The sequence below is a fragment of the Lynx canadensis genome, chromosome B3 (genome assembly GCF_007474595.2).
Source record: "Lynx canadensis isolate LIC74 chromosome B3, mLynCan4.pri.v2, whole genome shotgun sequence".
Classification (NCBI taxonomy): domain Eukaryota; kingdom Metazoa; phylum Chordata; class Mammalia; order Carnivora; family Felidae; genus Lynx; species Lynx canadensis.
Genome location: NC_044308.2, coordinates 61,616,721 through 61,635,751, shown reverse-complemented (window position 1 = coordinate 61,635,751; position 19,031 = coordinate 61,616,721). Strand labels below are relative to the sequence as shown.

At 41.7% G+C, this 19,031-nt stretch overlaps 1 protein-coding gene across 4 annotated transcripts in view; it reads left to right on the top strand.

The window, feature by feature from the left end:
- Positions 1 to 19,031, top strand: part of NUSAP1 (nucleolar and spindle associated protein 1) — a 76,949-nt gene that overhangs the window by 39,707 nt on the left and 18,211 nt on the right. The window contains exons 4-7 of one of the 4 annotated variants that reach the window (XM_030318442.1): positions 4,558 to 4,626; positions 10,430 to 10,573; positions 11,336 to 11,492; positions 13,694 to 13,795. In XM_030318442.1, coding sequence (XP_030174302.1) covers positions 4,558 to 4,626; positions 10,430 to 10,573; positions 11,336 to 11,492; positions 13,694 to 13,795 — 472 coding nt within the window. The remainder of the gene's footprint in view (positions 1 to 4,557; positions 4,627 to 10,429; positions 10,574 to 11,335; positions 11,493 to 13,693; positions 13,796 to 19,031) is intronic. The other 3 variants (XM_030318445.1, XM_030318444.1, XM_030318443.1) reach the window with 3 other exon arrangements.

The window sequence follows — 19,031 nt, the reverse complement described above, 5'->3', positions numbered from 1 at the left end:
TGAGCATTTTTTCATGTGTCGGTTGGCCATCTGGATGTCTTCCTTGGAGAAGTGTCTATTCATGTCTTTTGCCCATTTCTTCACTTGATTATTTGTTTTTTGGGTGTTGAGTTTGATAAGTTCTTGATAGATTTTGTATAATAACCTTTTATCTGATATTGCAAATATCTTCTCCCATTTTGTTGGTTGCCTTTTAGTTTTGATGATTGTTTCCTTCGCTGTGCAGAAGCTTTTTATTTTGATGAGGTCCCAACAGTTCATTTTTGCTTTTAATTCCTTTGCCTTTGGAGATGTGTCAAGTAAGAAATTGCTGCGGCTGAGGACAGAGAGGTTTTGCCTGCTTTCTCCTCAAGGATTTTGAAGGCTTCCTGTCTTGCATTTAGGTCTTTCATCCATTTTGAGTTTATTTTTGTGTATGGTGTAAGAAAGTGGTCCAGGTTCATTCTTCTGCATGTCACTGTTCGGTTTTCCCAGCACCACTTGCTGAAGAGACTGTCTTGATTCCATTGGATATTCTTACCTGCTTTATCAAAGATGAGTTGGCCATATGTTTGTGGGTCCATTTCTGGGTTCTCTATTCTGTTCCATCGATCTGAATGTCTGTTTTTGTGCCAGTATCATACTGTCTTGATGATTACAGCTTTGTAGTATAGCTTGAAGTCTGGGATTGTGATGCCTCCTGCTTTGGTTTTCCTTTTCAAGATTGCTTTGGCTATTTGGGGTCTTTTCTGGTTCCATACAAATTTTAGGATCATTTGTTCTAGCTCTGTGAAGAATGATGGTGTTATTTTGATAGAGATTGCACTGAATATGTAGAATGCTTTGGGTAGTATTGACATTTTAACAATATTTGTTCTTCCTATCCAGGAGCATGGAATCTTTTTCCATTTATTTGTGTCATCTTCAATTTCTTTCATAAGCCTTCTGTAGTTTTCAGTGTATAGATTTTTCACCTGTTTGGTTAGACTTATTCCTAGGTATTTTATGGTTTTGGGGGCAATTGTAAATGGGATCAATTCCTTGATTTCCCGTTCTGTTGCTTCATTGTTGGTGTATAGGAATGCAAGTGATTTCTGTGCATTGATTTTATATCCTGCAACTTTGCCGAATTCATGAATTAGTTCTAGCTGTTTTTTGGTGGAATCTTTTGGGTTTTCCATAGAGTATCATGTAATTTGCGAAGAGTGAAAGTTTGACCTCCTCCTTGCTGATTTGGATGCTTTTTATTTCTTTGTGATGTCTGATTGCAGAGGCTAAGACTTCCAATACTATGTTGAATAACAGTGGCGAGAGTGGGCATCTCTGTTTTGTTCCTGACCTTAGGGGGAAAGCTCTCAGTTTTTCCCCATGGAGGATGATATTAGCTCTGGGTCGTTCATAGATGGCTTTTATGATCTCAAGGTATGATCCTTCTATCCCTACTTTCTTGAGGGTGTTTATCAAGAAAGGATGCTATATTTTGTCAAATGCTTTCTCTGCATCTATTGAGAGGATTATATGGTTCTTGTCCTTTTATTGATGTGATGAATCACATTGTTTTGCGGATATTGAACAAGCCCTGCATCCCAGGAATAAATCCCATTTGATCGTTGTGAATAATTTTTTTAATGTATTGTTGGATCTGGTTGGCTAATATCTTGTTGAGGATTTTGCATCCATGTTTATCAGGGAAATGGATCTATAGTTCTCCTTTTTAGTGGGGTCTCACATTAGAACACTCTTGATTCTTCTCTTCATGATCCACATCCATCCTCGTAGCCTCTTCCTCCCAATTACTCCTGAAATCTGACATCTGGACACCATCTCCAGTGCTGCAGACCTGGGCCACACACCCTCTTCCCTTGACCACTGCCTCAGCCTGCTGCTTTCCCACCTGTACTCTTGACTCACTGTAGTAGTCTCTTGGTAATCAAGGTGATTGACTTCCTTCACACCTAAAATAAAATCCAGACTCCTGCAAATGTAAGGTGACATACTTGGTTTGATCCTGATTTGGAGGTAAATGTTTAAAAAAGAAAACAGCTGGGGCACCTGGGTGGCTCAGGAGTCAGTTGAGTGTCTGACTCTTTGGCTCAGGTCATGATCCTAGGGTCATGAGATTGAGCCCCATGTGGGGCCCTGTGCTGAGCATGGAGCCTCCTTGAAATTCTCCCTTGCCTTCTGCACTTCTTCCCCATTTGAGCTCTCTTTCTCTTGAAATGAAATTTTAGGGGCGCCTGGGTGGCTCATTCGGTTAAGCGTCCAACTTGGGCTCAGGTCATGATCTCAGTTCATGAGTTTGAGCTCTGCATTGGGCTCTGTGCTGACAGCTCAGAGCCTGGAGCCTGCTTTGCATTCTGTGTCTCCCTCTCTCTCCGCCCCTTCCTTACTCACACTCTGTCTCTCAAAAGTAAATAAACGTTGGGGGAAAAATTTTTTTTAAATGAAACTTTAAGAAAGTCTGTTTCCCCACTGGTCCATCAGTAGAGGTTCCTGGGGAGCGGGGACCTTGTCTGTCCAATTTACCACTCTCTCTCCAGTGCCTGGGACAGTGTGCAGCATGATAAGTGCTTGTTGAGGGAATGCATGTGTATACTAACACCTGCACTTCCTGCTTGGTTCTTGTGAGCATCACCCCATAACATCAGTCAGCTAGATGCCCTGACTTGGCTCTGCCACAGGCACCTCGTTTCATCATTATCACAAGCTTGGTATTTTCGTGGCATTTTAAGGAGTGTTCTGGAAACCTGTACAACTTCGAACCTATGACAAACAATATTGTATCATATATTTAAAATTTTGCTAAGCTAGGGGCACCTGGGTGGCTCAGTTGTTTGAGTGTCCGATTCTTGATTTTGGCTCGGGTAATGATTTCACGCTCATGGGATGGAGCCCTGCTTCAGGCTCTGTGCTGAGCGTGGAGCCTGCTTAAGATTCTCTCTCTCCCATTGCCCCTCTCCCCCAACTTACATTCTCTTTACCTCTTAAATTATTATTATTATTATTATTATTATTATTATTATTATTTTGCTAAGGTAGATCTTAGGTGAAGTGTTCTCACCACCAAAAAAAAAAAAAAAAAAAAAGATAAAACCCAATAAAGTGGTTGGCAAAAATTTGATAGAAGAACCAAGAATGCCTCAATTTTGCCATGCCAATCATCCCCTTCACAGAGAAGACCCTTAGGTTCAAGAAACAACAGCAAGTAGAAAATAGGTACCACTCTATTACTAGCCAGTATGGTGACTAATAACTTATAGGGCATACTGGTGAACCGGGCTGGAGGATGGGCTTCACACCCTAAGCGCAGCCTCTCCTGTCTCCTAAAGCCTAAACCAAATCTGGATCTCTGCTGTTCTCTCCTGGACACATGGCCAATGATAAATGGTATGAGAAGTGGTGGCTGAGCCCACCTTGAGAAGGAAATCTCTGATTTTCAACTGCCTGGCTGAGTGGAGGAGGAGGAAAAGACAACATAACCAATATGTTTGATCTTTTACAGCACAAGAAAACATAACCAATCAGATTGATATTTCTCTTTCAAGAATGGGAGGTTTCCTGGACTGGAAAGAGAAAATAGGAGTCCCTTTCCTCAGGAGCCCTTTAACCATCCTCCTCTCTAAGCCTGCCTGTATTTGGCATTCCTCATCTGAGAGACCCCCACCATGTTCCATGAGCTGCCCAAGCCAGAAACCTAGGTGTAATAAAGTTTCACTATTCCTCAACCCCTATGTTCATACTGATTTTACTTCTTAAAAAGGTTTTGAATCTGTCCATACTGCCTTAACCCTGCTCTAGTTCAGGCCACAGTCCTTTCTAGTTTCCTACAACAGCTTTCCAGATGCTTTCCTGACTTTGTCTTCCTGCCATCAAGTGCATCCTGCACAATGTCCTACCAGCGTAGGACAATTTTGAATAAAGCAAAATTGGTAAAAACCTGTGCTGCTGCGGACTCTTCAGACAATGCCCTTTACTCTAAGGGTAAAGTTTGTATTTTCAAGAGGCTTATAAGGCCTGGCAGGATTGGTCCTTGCCCACTTTCCCAGGGTCCTCTCTCACCATCCCTCCAGCAGCTCCATGCTCTGGCCACTTTGAATTCAAGTTCCACAAACCACCCTCATTCTTGCCTTCCCATGTGATTTCTTTACCTCTTCCTTGTAGCCACTGCTGTCCTGTTCATCCTTCACACCTCAGCAGCTACAGACATCATGTCTTTGTCTTAGAACTGGTGTGTCTGGTTACCTCCTGAAGTTGATCCTGACTCGTGGTCCAGATCTTGGTGACTGTGCCCATTTGTGTTTCTGTACAGTAGCCTAGGCCTCCCCATGCTGGTTCTTAGCCCCGTGCCTCTGTGGTCCTTTCCTCTTTCCCTGTCTCGCTTCCCCGTTCTGGTGTGAAATCTATGTGGGGCCAATTCTGTGTTGGTCATCTTTCTGTTCCCAGAGGCTGCCCAGAGGCTGCCTTGAGGAATACAAGACCAGGAGAATAATTGTCCTCAAAAATGGGAAAGATAGGTTATTATCTTTCTTGCTTACTTGACTTTTGGCCCTACTGATAAAGTCTTTAACCTTCCTGCAGGCAGGCAAATTATTAAAAGCCTTGAAAGCCCACCTTCAACATGAAGCAAAAAAAGAAAATGAGAATCAGGTAAGTAATATTTTTATCACCTATTAAATATTAAAACAATTATATTTAGTTAATAAGTGATGACTTAAGACATGATATTTACCCCAAAGAGATAATTACTGGTAATAATAAATCCTTTCATAATAACTGTTTGTTATAGAGAAACTGCATATAGCAAGTAATCTGTTGAATAAGATGTTCTCGTACAAATGCAAAGGTTAATTATTAGTTGGCAATCATTACAAGAACTAGCCTGGTATGAGCAGGGAAGGAACAGGATATGAAACCCGAAAAATCCAGTTTAAATAGCAGTTGTCATTTCTTTTTGTGTCATCTTGGAAAACTCAAATGACTAGATTCTTAGTTTTCTGTTCTTTAAAATGGAAATAACATCTGCTTGGCTGAATTGAATATTAAGAGTCAAAGGGTCTGTGAGTAGGGCTTGTGAAAGTGCCCTGTGTGGTGAACTGTAAACCAGAGCTAATGGGAGAGAGCCTGTCCTGGCTGTCTCAGACCTACACCAAAGGTTTTGACAGAGCCAGGATTCTAAACTTGAAATGGACGAAAATAGGGAAAGGCCTTAAGGCCCCGGGCTTTGAAGAGCATCCATAATCTATCTGGAAATGAAGGTAAATATAAAAATGAACCGAAAATGTAATTTTTCCCCCTCTCTGTATTTGTCATCTCTATAACTATATTCCAAGTTATAAACATTTAAAACTATTAATATTTAAAATTCTTTTGGCTCCTGGTTTAATTAACTTAAAACAGAAAAAAAAGGATTAATTTTGAATTCTAGCTTTTTTTTTTTTAATTTTTTGTTTTTTAACGTTTATTTATTTTTGAGACAGAGAGAGACAGAGCATGAACAGGGGAGGGTCAGAGAGAGAGGGAGACACAGAATCTGAAACAGGCTCCAGGCTCTGAGCAGTCAGCACAGAGCCCAATGCGGGGCTCGAACTCACATACCGCGAGATCGTGACCTGAGCCGAAGTTGGACGCTTAACCGACTGAGCCACCCAGGCGCCCCTGAATTCTAGCTTTAAGATTCTACATCATATTACTCTCAATCTGCCCCCACCTCTTGCCCCCTCTCCCCCCCACCTGTACCCCCATCTTCCCATTTGCCCCTCCCCTCCCTTCCCATCTCTTTCCTCCCTCCCTCGCTTCCATATATAGGAAACTTGATTGTAGTGCCATTTGAAATCAAGATTTTAGTTTGGATAACAATTAATGGACGAAATTTAAAATTATCCTATTTTCAAATTCTGCATTTTGGGCCATTTCATTTTGAAAAAATTTCACAAAAGCATGAATCAGATAAAGAATTCCTAAGTCAGAATTCTTTTTTTACTTTATCGTGAGAGAGCAAGGAAGTAGAGGAAAGGGCAAGGGTGGGGTGGGGAGAGAGAATTCTGAGATGATGACCTGAGCTGAAGTCAGACCCTCAACCAAATGAGCCACCCAGGAGCCCCAAGAATTCTTAATATATCAATAGTGGGCTTAGATTGATGGGAGGACCTGTTATAGACAGAGTTTATTTACTAAGGCTACAGAAAGAGTCAACACAGTCCAAATGCATGGCAAAGAGATCATTAATGTTACCAAGGATTGACAGATGTGCAAACTTCCAGACCCCCCCCAAATCATCACCTAGGGAGTGCACAGGTATGGATCACATCTGAGTGAGTGGGCCATGGCACATTTTGGAAGCCTTTTTCTCACACTGTAGGTCAGCCTTAACTATATGGGTTGGGGAAGTGCTGTATGTGGGTTAGTGTGGCTGTGTGCCAAGGATTCCGTTGTCTAAACCAGGTGCGCCTCATCAGTCTTGGATTTAGACAAGTGTATTATAGGTACATCATGGTGCATTCAGGAATGAACATACCCTTCCTGATCACTGTCAGCCTCCCAGACTAACATAAAATGCATGGGATTAAAACAAGCAATCTCAGGGATGCCTGGATGGCTCAGTGAGTTAAGCCTCTGACTTTGGCTCAGGTCATGATCTCATGGTTTGTGGGTTCGAACCCCATGTTGAAATCTGCGCTGACAGCTCAGAGCCTGGAGCCTGCTTCAGATTCTGTATTTCCCTCTCTGTGTCTGCCCCACCCCTGCTTGTGCTATCTCTGTCTGTCTCAAAAATAAACATTAAAGAAAAATAAACAATCTCTGGGAGTTGGGCTAACAGGCTTCTAAATAGGATAGTTAAGGGGGTGCCTGGGTGGTTCAGTTGGTTAAGCATCCAACTTTGGCTCAGGTCATAATCTTGAGGTTGGTGAGTTCAAGCCCTGTGGTACTCTGTGCTGACAGCTGGGAGCCTGGAGCCTGCTTTGGATTCTGTTTGTCTGTCTGTGTCTCTCTCTCTCTCTCTCTCTCTCTCTCTCTCTCTCTCTCTCTCTCTCTCTCCCCCCCTCCCCCCATGCTTATGTGCCCTTCCCTCCCTCCCTCTCTGTCTCTCAAAAATAAATAAACATTAAAACATAAAAAAAAAAGGACAATTAGGGGACCTGTCTTGCACTCTGTTAATAAGGGAGTCCCTGTGGGAGAGATAAATAAGTACTTTAAGAGCATCTCTTGGGGCCCCTGGGTGGCTCAGTCAGTTAAACGCCTGTGGGGCTCTGCACTGACAGTGCGACATTGCAGAGCCTACTTGGGATTTTCTCCTTTTCCATCTCTCTCTGCCCCTCTCCTGCTCTCTCACTCGGTCACTCTGTCTCTCACAAATAAGTAAACTTAAAAAAAGTATCTCTTTAGATTCCAGCAATACAGGTAACCAAGGGCAACACTTTTACAGTGGAAGCAGTTTCTTTTGCTTCCCCATGACTATCCAGGGAGTTGGGAGGTGGGATACAGATAGCATCTTCCTATTCTCATGTATCCTTGTTTCTTTGAATTTATGCTTATCTGTTTTCAGCTGTCACTTGCTGACTCCCTGGTTGCTTTCTGGTATTTGGTGTCTTGCTGTCTTCCTCATCCCCTCATGCCCTGACTTTCTTTGGAATGAATTCACAGGTCCATCTGGATGTTCTTTACTGCCCTTGCCTGCTTCTTCCCTCACTCCTGTAACTTTGCTTCCCACCCTTCATCAGCCATCCTCTTCCTTGGCATATCCTGGACCTTTTATGACTTGGAACTATTTTACTTCTGTAATGTTTTACCTATAAAACCTGGCATTCTCAAAACCTTCTTATTCTTTGCCTCCCCATAAATTTGTTTTATATTATGGATCTTATTGCAGGATGTATGGGAGAACCATTTGGGGAGATTTTTAAAAATGCTGATAAATTGGGACACCTGGGTGGCTCAGTCATTTGAGTGTCTGACTCTTGATTTCCTATCAGGTCATGATCTCAGGGTCGTTCAATTGAGCCTTGCGTCGGGCTATGCACTGAGCATGGAGCCTGCTGGGATTCTTTCTCTCTCTCTCCCTCTCTCCCCTTCTCTCCTCCTCTCTGCCCCTCCCCCACTAACACTCTTTCTCTCTCAAAATAAATAAAATATGCTGATACATAGGTCTTACCAAACCCAGGCCAACCAAACCAACTCTCAGGGGGTGGGGTCCAGGCACCATAGTGAAATGGATTGAAAAATCAGGATATAAAACATTCACCCCACCACTTCCACAAGCAGAGCACCAGGTGTCACTACAAACTACAGTTTGTAATATTGGAAGGTTTCTCAGTAAGGAAAGTCAGTGTTATTAAGCAAAGTCCTCTGCCTTCTGGCATTCAAGGATTCCTCTACATAATAGCTTCTTCCCCACCTAAGGACCCTTGTACATCAGATTGCACCAGGTAACAGGCCCTCCCACACATCCAAGCCTCTAGTGAGGTCTTCCTTGTTTTGAAATAGGATAGACAGCACCAGTCACCAGTGTGAGAGAGCTTAAGATAAATAAAAAGACCCTAAAGGAGACTGAGATGACCAAGAAAACAACAAAAGCTTAAAGAACTTAATGATTTGTTAGCTCTTGGAATCCAGGCACACAGACAAGGAACAGATGGTTCAATTAAGGTTATGTAACAAGCTATAAATGTTCACAACTTAAAGAGAAATAGATGACAGTGAGTGAGAAAAGGAGGACAGAATGAAGGGAAGCATAAGGATGCGGCACTTGGAATTTACAGGATATACTGTGTAGTTGTGAGACAAGATTGAAAGGCTTAGAATCTTTAAAGCAGCAAAGGTGACTCGTAGAATGACTGAGGTGGTGGCGTGCTGTCAGGAAGAAGATGGGAGGTGAGAGTGGGGCAGGAGCTAGATTTCAGTATATGAGAGGCACTAAACATAGCGACTGAAAATACAAATGAATATCCCACTAGCAAATCACGAGTGATACACAAGTGACTACCTGAAGTTAAGCCCTAGAAATGGGAAGGGTAGGGCAGAGAAACAATTGCTTTCCATTATAATCTTTTCAGTACTGGATTTTTTTTTTTTTTTAGCCGTATGTGTATAATACTAGTTTATTTCAAAACATTTGAATTTTTCTAAAAACAAAAACGCCAGGAACAGATCAAGCCTATCCTTTATAGTCTTCAGGTAAGAGAACATGTTTAAGAAGGCCTTCCTCATACTCATGATAATATATTCACCTATTTTGTTTCCTAGGGCTTTTTTTTTTTTTTAATTATTTTTTTAACGTTTATTTTATTTTAGAGAGAGAGAGAGTGAGCAGGGGAGGGGCAGAGAGAGAGGGAGACACAGAATCCAAAGCAGGGCTCCAGGCTCTGAAGTGTCAGAGCCAGATGTGGGGCTCGAACTCATGGGCTGTGAGATCTTGACCTGAGCTGAAATCAGATGCTCAACCAACCGAGCCACCCACATACCCCAATTTCCTAGTGCTTTTATAGTTTCCTTTCTACATTTAAATCTTGTACCCATCCACATTTCTTCACATTGGTGTGAAAGAACTAAGATTCCTTGCCCTCCCCACAAAGATAAAAAGCATCGTTGTCTCTGTATCATGTGTTGAATAATGAATCCAGTCTTCCGCCATTAATACTAATAAGTGCAAATATTATACTGTGCGGGTTTTTTTTCCTAAATGTTTATTTATTGAGAGACAGAAAGAGAGGCAGGCACAGAGAGAGAGGGAGACAGAGAATTTCAAGCAAGCCCTGCACTGTTAGTGCAGAGCCCAACATGGGGCTTGAACTCCCAAACAGCAAGATCATGGCCTGAGCCAAAATCAAGAGTCAGATGCTTAATTGATTGAGCCACCCAGGCCCTCAATGAGTTCTTATAAAATAAGCAAGTTTGTATGTTATCTTTTGGTACCTTTATCACACTGTTGTGATAATTTAGCTCTTTACTTTTAGTTTATGGTTGTACAGGTGCTGTTCTTACCTTACTCCCTTATTTTGGCCTTGACAAGTTACTTTGGACTCCAAGCCTCAATTTTTCCATCTGTAAACTGGGGATAATGTTATTACCTATGTCCTAGGCTTTGAGGAATGAACGAGATAACCTGTATAAACACTAAGCCCAGTAAAGATGTGATATTAGCTGTAATTATTAGTTAGAGCATACTGCCTGTCAAATAGCATATACTCAAAAAATTAATGCTAATTGGCTTAATTACTCACACTAAGAAAACATTGAATGCTTTCTTACACTATTTTTTTCAAGCTGGGGTTGTTAAATGTGATTATTTCTTTTGGAATACTCTAAAATTCTTGTCCTGGACTATAAATCAGTACAACAGAGTATTAAAATTACCTTTTGTAAAATAGTTTTTTTATTCAGTTTAAATTCTGATTCTTCGTGAACATCATAACTCTAAAAATAGGACATGGCAGATTAATGTCTTTCTCTTCAGGATGGAAGTCAAATTTCTGCATCCTCTTGTGATGAGGCTGAGATGCAGATCAGCAGCCAGGAACAAGCTGAGAGGTTGCCAGTTGACCATGTCACCAAAATGAGGAGAAGGCGCAGGACAGTCCACAGAAACCCTGACTCCCAGGTGAATAGAAGTGTGAACATTTTGGGCACTGCCTGTGTCAAAATTGGTGTATTCTTACGAAGCTTTCTCTGAATTCCTTTATGGTACCAGATGGTTGTAAATTCTGCATGCTGTGAGGTCCATGAAAGCTCAGACCCAGGTCTAAGCTGGTCCTCATCACACTCTAAGTACTGGCTCTTGGGAAGCACTTACTAAGGATTAAGCACAAATTAAGTATTTGTTGAATAAATATGAAAGTATTCACTTAATGATGAGTAGTAAGTAAGAAGGAAAGAAAAACCAGCATCAAATAAGGTGGTTTTTTTTTTTCTTTTCAACTGGCCTCAGACCTAGTGATCACTCTTGGGTTGATCTTTCAGCAGAATAGTCATATGATTAGCCAGGGGCTTCCTTCACTTGCTTCACTTTGCCTTGAGAGGACTCTGATTTTATTCTTCTTTTTTATCTTCTTATGCAAATATAACTTTACAAGACATAGTCCTAATTTTTATTTTCTAGCTCTGTATACTCCCTCAGTCATTAGACTATCCATTTAGATTATTTGTTAATTTCTCATCCCTAAGAGATCTAATCTTGCCATTTATGCTTTTCAGTGGTCCCTCATATGTCCTATTCCCAAATTCACATTCTCAAGAGCCAGTCTGTCACTCAGAAACCTAATTCTCCTACTTGTCTTCCTTCTTTGCAATTTGGGTGCCTATTTTTGGAAGGCAGTGGTGACTTCTTATTTAAATAATTCATTCCCTTTTAAAATTGTACCAGGATCATTCAGAGATAAAGATAAGTGATCCCATTGAATTCCAGAATCAAGAGAAGCAGGAAAACCAGAAACTCAGAACGGTTGGAGAAGTTCCTTCACCACCAGACGAGAGCCAAGGAGAGGAGAATGCAGTTTCCTCAGGAAAAGGTAGAACAGATGGTATGTCAAATAAGTAAAAAACCAAAAAAACAAACAAAAAAACCCCTGAAATTCCTGGGGGGTAGCCATGTGCACTCATTTCCTAGGACTGCCATAACAAAGTACCACAAAATAGACCCTTTTTCTTGAGGTCACATCATGGTTACTACAAGTTAAGGCTTCAACATAACTTTTTGAGGAACACAGTTCAACCCATAACACCATGCTGTAGAACTCCTAAGTGTCTACAATGAAGGCAAAAGTTTAAGCCTTTGAGACCTCTTCCGTATTGTGGAAAAACCAGAGTAAGAGTGGTAGCTGGAAAGCTTAGGGTAGTTGATTGCTTCTTGATGAGGAGAGTCCATATTTTGTCCATCAACTCCTTCTGGCCTACTCCAGACACAGGTACAAAGACCTTTTGCCTAGTCAACCAAACAGATAAATTTTTTAATAGTTTTTTAACAGTGTATTTTTTAACATAGGCCAGTTTTGGAAGTCCTCTGCCTTGGTTTGTCTAATGTGTGCTGAGGTTTAGATTTGGATCATGCGCTTAGGGTAGGAATCCCGCAGGGTGGTCCTCCCATCAGCACCCGTAGAAGGCACAGGTGGTGGCTTGTTAGCAGGTTATCACACTGGTAAGTTGCTCCTTGTGAAGTTGCTATTTTTCTATTTATAATATTTTATTATTTATAATAATCTGGTGAGGAGTGATTCTGACTCTATCCTCTATTTCATGGAACTTTTCCTTTCTGGTTTTAGAGCCAAGGTCCAAGCAGAAGCCCCTGCAGTCCTCATGTTCTATCCAGTCATTCTTGTATATTTTATGGATGTATTGGGTCACCTTCAGCATGAGTGACATATTTATAAATAAGTACCATTTATTGAAAATCCACTTGGATGGATGGATGGATGGATAGATAGATAGATAGATAGATAGATAGATAGATAGAGATAGAGATATTTATTTATGTTTATTTATTTTGAGAGAGAGCAAGGGAGGGGCAGAGGGAGAGAGAGAATCCCAAGCAGCTTCCCTTCTGTCAGCCCTGAGCCAGATGTGGGACTTGAACTCCTTAATCATGAAATCATGACTTGATCTGAAACCAAGAGGTGGACGCTTAACTGCCTGAGCCACATAGGCACCCCTGGATATTTTTTAGTAGATTGCCTCAAATTGAAAAGATGGCAGAATGTGGAAAGTGGTGAAGGAGGGAAAGTCAGTGAGGGAAAGTCACAAATGTATACACCATGATTTCAGCTGGATTTAAAGAACAAAAACAAAACAAGTATAGAAGCAGAGGACCTGAGGAAATATGTCAAAATGCTAATGGTGTTTATTCGGTTGGTGGGATTGTATCATTTTTTTTTTTAACGTTTATTTATTTTTGAGACAGAGAGAGACCAAGCATGAATGGGAGAGGGTCAGAGAGAGAGGGAGACACAGAATCTGAAACAGGCTCCAGGCTCTGAGCTGTCAGCACAGAGCCGGACACGGGGCTTGAACTCACGGACCGCGAGATCATGACCTGAGCAGAAGTCGGCCGCTTAACCGACTGAGCCACCCAGGCGCCCCAAGATTTTGTTTTTATGTAATCTCTACACCCCAATGTGGGGCTTGAACGTAACCCCAACATCAAGAGTCGCACACTCCACCAACTGAGCCAGCCAGGTGCCCTGGGATTTTGTGATTGTATCATTCTTGTTAAAACAATAATCTGTTCATAGCAAAATTTTGAAAAAGTGTTCTTAAATTTCTGATATATTTATATAACCTCTGTACAGGAAGCATAAAATTTTTGGCTACTTGAAGCATATGAGCTAAAATTGTAGTGATGCTGTAACTCATTCTTTGTGCTCATTTTTTCCACCACTTTGGCAGACCCTGTCAAATGAAAATGCCCCATGTTAACTTCTAGATATTTCTTTTTTTTTTTTTTTTTAATTTTTTTTTTTCAACGTTTATTTATTTTTGGGACAGAGAGAGACAGAGCATGAACGGGGGAGGGGCAGAGAGAGAGGGAGACACAGAATCGGAAACGGGCTCCAGGCTCTGAGCCATCAGCCCAGAGCCCGATGCGGGGCTCGAACCCACGGACCGTGAGATCGTGACCTGGCTGATGTCGGACGCTTAACCTGCTGCGCCACCCAGGCGCCCCTAGATATTTCTTAATTGGAAGAACTTGTTTTGGAATCTTTCATCATTTGTGTATCTTTGGATTCAGGTAATGAAGATTCAAAGGTTCCTTCGGAAAAAAAGAGGCCTCTCTACGCAGATGGATTTTCCAAACCTGGAAAAAATAAAAGAACTGTAAGCACTACTCCAAGTAAGTTTTGCACACAAAGAAACAAAGTAATAGTTGGCCCCTTCAGGCTAATTCCAAATAGGCGGTGCACCAGAACAGCTGAAACCTTGAATGCTGGAACTGGGGCTTGCATTCTCATTCTCTAATATTCTCACTGTGAGACCACGGGCAACTTATCCTCAGTAAACTCACTTCCTCAGCTTACAGTGGGAGTGGGTTATACCACCTTTTTCATCAGGTTGATACAGACATATCTGATACTGTGGCTTCAGTTCCAGACCACTGCAGTAAAGCAATTATTGCAGTAAAGTGAATCAAATGAGTTTGTTTCCCCCTACGTTGATACTGTACTGTAGTCTGTCAGGTGTGTGATAGCATTATGTCTCAAAAAAACATACACATATCTTTAATTTAAAAATACTTTATTGCTTAAAAAGCACTAACTATCATCTGAGCTTTCAGCGAGTAGTAATCTCTTTCCTGGTGGAGGGTCTGGCCTCGGTATTGATGACTGTTGAATGCTTGGTATGGCAGTTGGAGTGGCTATGGAGTTTCTAAAAATAAGACAACAGTGAAGTTTGCCTCATCAGTTGACTTCCTTTCACGAATGATTTCTCAGTAGCAATGAGTGCTGTTTGATAGCATTTTACCCACAATAGACTTCTTTCAAAATAGAGGAGTCTATCTTCTCAAACCCTGTTGCTGCTTTATCAACTAAGTTTATGGAATATTCTAAGTCCTTTGTTGTCATTTCAACAATCTTCACAGCATCTTCACCAGGAGTAGATTCCATCTCAAGAAGCCACTTTCTTATCCATAAGAAGCAACTCCTCACCCATTACAGTTTTATCATGAGATTGCAGCCATTCAGTTACATGTATATAGCCTCCACTTATTCTAGTTCTCTTGTTGTTTCCACATCTGCAGTTACTTCCTCCACTGAAGTTTCCTCAAAGTCATCCTTGAGGGTTGAAATCAGCTTCTTGCAAACTTGGTTGTGTTGATATTTTGATTACTTGCCCGATGAATCACAGATGTTCTTAATGGCATCTAGAGTGGTGCATCTTTTCCAGAAGGATTTCAGTTTGCCCAGGTCCATCAGAGGAATTACTGTCTATGGCAGCTATACCTTACAAAATGTATTTCTCAAATAGGACTTGAAAGTCTAAATGACTCCTTGATCCATGGGCTACAGAATGGATGTTATGTTAGCAGCCATTAAAATACCATTAATCTGGAGCGCTTGGGTGACTCAGTCAGTTAAGTGGCCAGCTTGGGCTCAGGTCACAATCTCACAGCTGGTGAGTTCGAGCCCTGTGCTGACAGCTCAGAACCTGGAGCCTGCTTCACATTCTGTGTCTCCCTCTCTGTCTGTCCCTCCCCCACTCACCCTCTGCCTCTCTCTCAAAAATAAATGTTAAAAAGAGAAAGAGAGAGAGAGAGAAAGAAAGAAAGAAAGAAAGAAAGAAAGAAAGAAAGAACAAAAGAAAGAAAGAAAAAGAAAGCTACCATTAATCTTGTACATCTCCCACAGAGATCTTGGGTGACCAGGTACATTGCCAATAAACAGTCACTCTTTTAAAGAAATCTTTTTTTCTGAGCAGTAGGTCTCAATACTAGGCTTAAAATACTCAGTAAATCATGTTGTGAACAGATGTGCTATCATCAAGGCTATGTTCCATTTATAGACCATAGACAGAGTAAGTGCCATATAATTCTTAACGGCCATAGGATTTTCACATGGTAAATAAGCATTGGCTTCAACTTCAAGTCACCAGCTGGAGTAACTTTTTTTTTTTTTTTTTTTTAATTTTGAAAGCGGGAAAGCACAAGTGGGGGAGGGGCAGAGAAAGGGAGAGAGAGAATCCCAAGTATGCTCTGTGCTGTCAATATGGAGCCCAATGTGGGCCTTGAACTCAAAAACAGATCATGACCTAAGCCGAAATTAAGAGTCAGACCCTTAACCAACTGAGCACCCAGGCACCCCAGACAGTAACTTTTTTTTTTTAATGTATTTTTATTTTTGAGACACCAAGAGACAGAGCATGTGTAGGGTAGGGGTAGAGAGAGAGTGTGGGGGGGAGACAGAGGATCTGAAGCAGGCTCTGAGCCGTTAGCACAGAGCCCGATGGTAGGGCTCAAATTCACCAACCATGAGATCATGACCTGAGTCAAAGTCGGATGCTTAACTGACTGAGCCACCCAATTGTCCTGCAGTAACTTCTAATGAGAGAGTCCACCTGTCCTTTGAAGCTTTATTTTTATTTATTTATTTAATGTTTATTTTTGTCAGAGAGAGACACAGCATGAGTCGGGGAGGGGCAAAGAGAGAGGGAGACAAGGAATGTGAAACAGGCTCCAGGCTCTGAGCTGTCAGCACAGAGCTTGACGCAGGGCTTGAACTCTCGGACCATGAGATCATGACCTGAGCCGAAGTCAGACGCTCAACTGACTGAGCCACCCAGGTGCCCCTGTCCTTTGAAGCTTTAAAGCCAAGCATTGACTTCTGTCTAGCTGTGAAAGTCCTAGATGACATTTTCCAATAGAAGGCTGTCTCATGTACATTGAAAATCTGTTGATTAGTGTAACTGTAGCAGAATTCTTGCACAGAGTAGTGATACCAAGGCTTTTCTTTCCAGGAAGCAACTTTATTCCTACCGGCACCGCTCAGTTGGGTTCGTACCCAAAGAACTGAGCCCCAAACGCCATTTGGCATAGTTTTTTATATATTTTTTACTTCTTTGTTTCCCATATATGGTAACACACAAACATGCAGTCTTATTAACTGGTTGCCTGTTACAAGGTTGTGAAGGCTATTGTCACGTAGGCATATAGCCAGATTGCCTTGAGGTTTTTTTTCTTTCCTTAGGGAGGGGACCCTACTACATTCCCCACTTTGATGTTTGGACCCCTCTACTTAGGGTCAAAGAGCATCATCTTGGTTTAGAGGTTTATATAGGCTGTCCTTCCACATATCTAGTATGGTCCACCTGGGGCCTGCCGTTTGATAGCTGCGATGACATTGTCCCAGGCCTGTCAGAGATGAGAGAAGTTAGACAAGGGGTGGGGATCTGGCTCAAGGTGATCTGGGGTCCCCCACCATTGGGTTTTTCTGGCAGTTGAGTTATAAAATCTTTGGCCTAGGCATGTTAAGTTTTTAACAGAGATGACGATGAACTTTTTCTCCACTAGGCAAGACAGTTTTTACCAATAATTGGGCTTTTGAGAAGCCAAACCCTGGTAGTAGGACTGGGGTATTTTGTTTTACTATAAAGTTTGTGGGGATCTAATTTTTTTAGTCTGTTACGGCCATCATTTCCCCATGTTGGTACCAACGAAGTATCCTGTCCACAAAAGGAAGGTGAGTGTTAACAGAAACTTCTCACCACATTTCTAGCTGGCTGTGGTGGCCTCAGTAGAACAAAAATCACAATAATAGTGAGAAACAAGGCGTGACAGTGCATCACAGTAAGGAAACATAGAGAAGGTAAGGATAGTCTTTTGTTTCATTGGACCATCAACTCCTGTAGCTTCTGCCGTGTGTGGATTAGTCAGCTTCCAGAGTGACTAAAGCAGGGCTGCAGTCTCCTGGAGGCTCCAGAGTTGCAGATTGCTTTTTCCATATGGTCAGCTTGCATGGCATTGATGGATCAGGAATGCACTCCCAGTTTTGAGATGCTGGCTTCACTCTGCTGTAGTGAATCCAGGGACCCACTTCTACTACCGTTACTGCAATAGGGGTGGACAAAATGACAGTGAATGGTCCCCTCCAGAGAGGTTTTAGGGGTTGAACAGTTCATTCCTTTATCCATATTGCATCTCCTGGTTTAAAGGGGTGAGCATCTGTGGTCAGATTCATAGGTACTCGTTCCCTGACCCACTGGTGTAAGGTGGTTAGGGTAGACCCAAGGGCCTGCATCTGTTGTCTTAGGATTAGACTGTCTATCTCATTTAGATCCCCTCTTTATGCCCTTTATAATGGGGCGGTGGGGGGACGCCTCCGATTTGCAGCTACAGTCTTTTTCCCTGAAGATCCCTTATCTCTCCCTGCCTAATATTAACTCTTTTCCTATTTATTTCTCCCCTGGAATAGGGCCTGTAACTACTGTTAGGTAACAGGAACAATGAACTTTCTGGCTTCTTCAAGCTGACAAGGGATGGTGTACGGGTACAGCAGTTAGAGTCTACCCAAAGGTTGGTCGCGTGGCCCACAGTATAGTTGTACAGGAAGGCGGCATAAACATTAGCAGACACAAAGAGAAAAACACAAGGTAAAGATGATACTGACCAGCAAGGTGGCATCTTAAGATAATGTCTACAGTTTCCAAACCTGTCAAATAATCTAGGAGAGACCCTGACTTTGTAAACAACGTATGTCAGGGAATGTCTCATAACCCAAATGATAGAGAAGCAGGAGCAGTAAGTAATCAATGGTGGCTCTTTTTCCAAGAGTTTGGCCCTAACTTAATTAAAAAAAAATTTTTTTTAAAGCATCTGATGCCTGTGAGGTGTTTAATTTAGAGTTTTGGCTGAGTATAAGCAGACAGTCTACTTTATTTTAATGTGTAAAACTTTTTTAAGAGCCAGGAGTTCTAGAGAAAGAGTGAAGGCAGCCATTTACCATAATTAATTTGCAAATTTTTAGATAAGCCAAACCTGGGTATTATTTTATAAAGCAGAATTTTTCTTACTTTTGTGACTTTTCTGTCTTGTAGCGGAAGGCCTTTACCCAATTAGTAAAAACAAAACAAAACAGAATCCAAAGCAGGCTCCAGGCTCTGAGCTGTCAGCACAGAGCTTGACGCGGGGCTTGAATTCAGGAACTATGAGATCATGACCTGAGCCGAAGTCTGACTGTGACCAAGCAAGACTTTCCTGGTCATCATAGAATGTACTAATTTTATTTTGGCCCAACAGTAACTTATATATTAATCATTGGCCATTGAGGGAAGGGGTTAAAGGGCCAAAGTCAAGGTCTATTCCCTGCCTTTTTCAACAATGCCCACATGAATATGTTTCGGCCATGTGGATATCCATTTTTGGCATACAGTGGGTTAAGTTTAGTATCTTAGGAAAAGCCCTTCATATATCACCCATCCCTCATATGGCAGAGGCATCCGTTCCTCTGCTAAACAAGAACAACACAAATGTGGAGGATTTGAAGGCTGGCATCAAGAGTATTGCCATTATTTTCCCAGCCTTTGGATCAAAGAAGGAATTTTAATCTTAGCCCTGTGTACTTTTAAAATCCATTTAT